This window comes from Ziziphus jujuba, chromosome 7, assembly GCF_031755915.1.
Source record: "Ziziphus jujuba cultivar Dongzao chromosome 7, ASM3175591v1".
In the NCBI taxonomy this organism is placed as follows: Eukaryota; Viridiplantae; Streptophyta; class Magnoliopsida; order Rosales; family Rhamnaceae; genus Ziziphus; species Ziziphus jujuba.
This window is the reverse complement of record NC_083385.1, coordinates 4,453,085-4,455,299: the sequence shown is the minus strand read 5'-3', so window position 1 is coordinate 4,455,299 and position 2,215 is coordinate 4,453,085. Positions and strand designations below refer to the sequence as shown.

General features: G+C 36.5%; 1 protein-coding gene across 1 annotated transcript; it reads left to right on the top strand.

Annotated features, from left to right (window-relative positions):
* Positions 1-293: 293 nt before the first annotated feature.
* LOC107424174 (putative expansin-B2) lies at positions 294-1,967 on the top strand. The gene is made up of 4 exons (XM_048479735.2): positions 294-548; positions 694-806; positions 916-1,109; positions 1,382-1,967. Exons 1-4 carry the CDS (start codon positions 362-364, stop codon positions 1,713-1,715), a joined length of 828 nt encoding a protein of 275 aa, XP_048335692.1. The 5' UTR covers positions 294-361; the 3' UTR covers positions 1,716-1,967.
* The last annotated feature ends 248 nt before the right edge of the window (positions 1,968-2,215 follow it).

Sequence of the window (2,215 nt, the reverse complement as noted above, 5' to 3'; positions counted from 1 at the left end):
ATAGCCCATTTCTTTTTAACTTGTAAGTTTGAAAACCAAATTATAAAATCGTACCCGTCCATCGCACCTTGCGACTACGTCAAGGAAAATACTTATAATTGGAAACTGAAACTAAAATTCTCATATTTCTGTATTATAATAATGCAAAAAGACCTAAATAAATATCGATTGGCAAGGGATAGGGAAAATGGCACGTGGCTTTAAACAATTGGACGCATTAGAATGCAAGCCCTCTCGTTCTCCCTCTATAAATAACGACTGGTTTATCCACAAATTCATCAACAACACAAAAGAGCCCTTCAGCAAAGGCAACTGCCACAGATTCCAGTTGCGGTTGTCTTCTAAGCATTCGTGACTAGTTATGGCTTTTGTTCGTCCACATTTGTGGTCTATCTTTACTCTACTAGTTTTGTCTTGTCTTCTTATAAACCCAGGTTCTTGTTTCAAACCCAAGCTCTTTTACAATGTCTCAAAATATGAATCGGATTCTAATTGGTCCCCAGCCGGTGCAACCTGGTATGGAAGCCCCAGCGGCGCCGGAAGCGACGGTAATGCCATAATGGACACTGAAAATATATCTACCAATATTGTTGAAATGTCACACTAACATATATATATATATATGTATACACTATTGTTATATTAAGATTGTTAATTAATTACATTGTTGGTTTTGTATATATATATATATAGGGGGTGCTTGTGGATATGGAAATGCTGTAGAGCAAGCACCATTCTCTTCAATGATTACGGCTGGGGGTCCGTCGTTGTACAAATCTGGCAAAGAATGTGGAGCTTGTTATCAGGTGCAGTTCATTATGTAGCATAAATTAAACTTTGTTAGTTTCAGAAGAGTAAATTGCACAAATAATTAACTTGGTGGGTGTTATTTGTAAATGTGGGCCTGAATTTTAGGTAAAATGCACATCGAGTGCTAACGCAGCGTGCTCGGGGAAGCCGGTGACAGTGATTATAACCGATGCGTGCCCTGGTTGTGTTTCGGAGTCTGTTCATTTTGATTTAAGCGGCACCGCTTTCGGAACGATGGCGCTTCCTGGCCAAGCTGATAAGCTACGCAATGCTGGAGTCCTGCAGGTTAAATATCAAAGGTACTTAATCTTCACTATCCGGAAAGTGAAAAAAAATAAATAAATAAAACCTTGATTATGTTCTCATGCCTGTTTTTCTATCAGAAAGAGCACATGTAATTATTACTCTATTTTCAGATATTTTGACACATGGTATAATTAATGATAATTAATTATTATTAACCATGCTATAATTAATAATAGTTTTATTATTAATTAGTATATATTAATAACCATCAGAATAAAAATAGTTTTTGTTTAATATTGATTTTGTCTTGTATAAACATATGCAGAGCAAAATGCAACTACCCTGGTAAGACGATAACCTTCAAGGTGGACGCAGGGTCTAATCCGAACTACTTTGCAACTCTAATCGAATACGAAGATGGAGATGGTGACCTTGCTTCAGTGGACCTGAAACAAGCAGTTGACTCGGACTCATGGCTTCCCATGCAGCAGTCATGGGGTGCGGTCTGGAAACTTGACGCTGGTTCTACCTTACATGCCCCCTTCTCGATTCGCCTGACGGCGTTAGAGTCCAGCAACACCATCGTAGCAAACAATGTGATCCCGGCTGGTTGGAAGCCTGGTCAAACTTATAGATCTGTTGTAAATTTTGCTACCTAAACTCTATATGGAATTATGCTGTTGAAGGCTATGCTTAATTACAAAAGTCAACTTATTAGCATGACTTGCGGTTTGTCTTCATGCAATATAAAATTACATATAAATAAGAAGTAGGGCTCTCCTTTGTGGAAAGATATGTGTGCATTGCCCAGGAGGAGATTTTTGGCGGATAGCCATCTCCTTGTGCTTAGTTGTGTATTTGGGTTCTTTTGGTTTTTTATAAACCTTCTTTTCCAGGGAAAAAAAAAAAAAAAGATATGTGTGCATTGCCTCTTTTACTCTTCGTGTTTTTTTTCTACCCTTCGTACATTATATAATCATAATATATAGATATATATATATATATATTTATTTTGGCAACATTAGTAACGTGTAACATGGACCAAATGAGGTATTGTATGACCAATTCAAATTAACACCAAATATTAAATGAGGTAATATCATAATAATGAAACCTTTAAATAATTTTAGCAAAAAAGAAAATAAAGAAACCTTTAAAT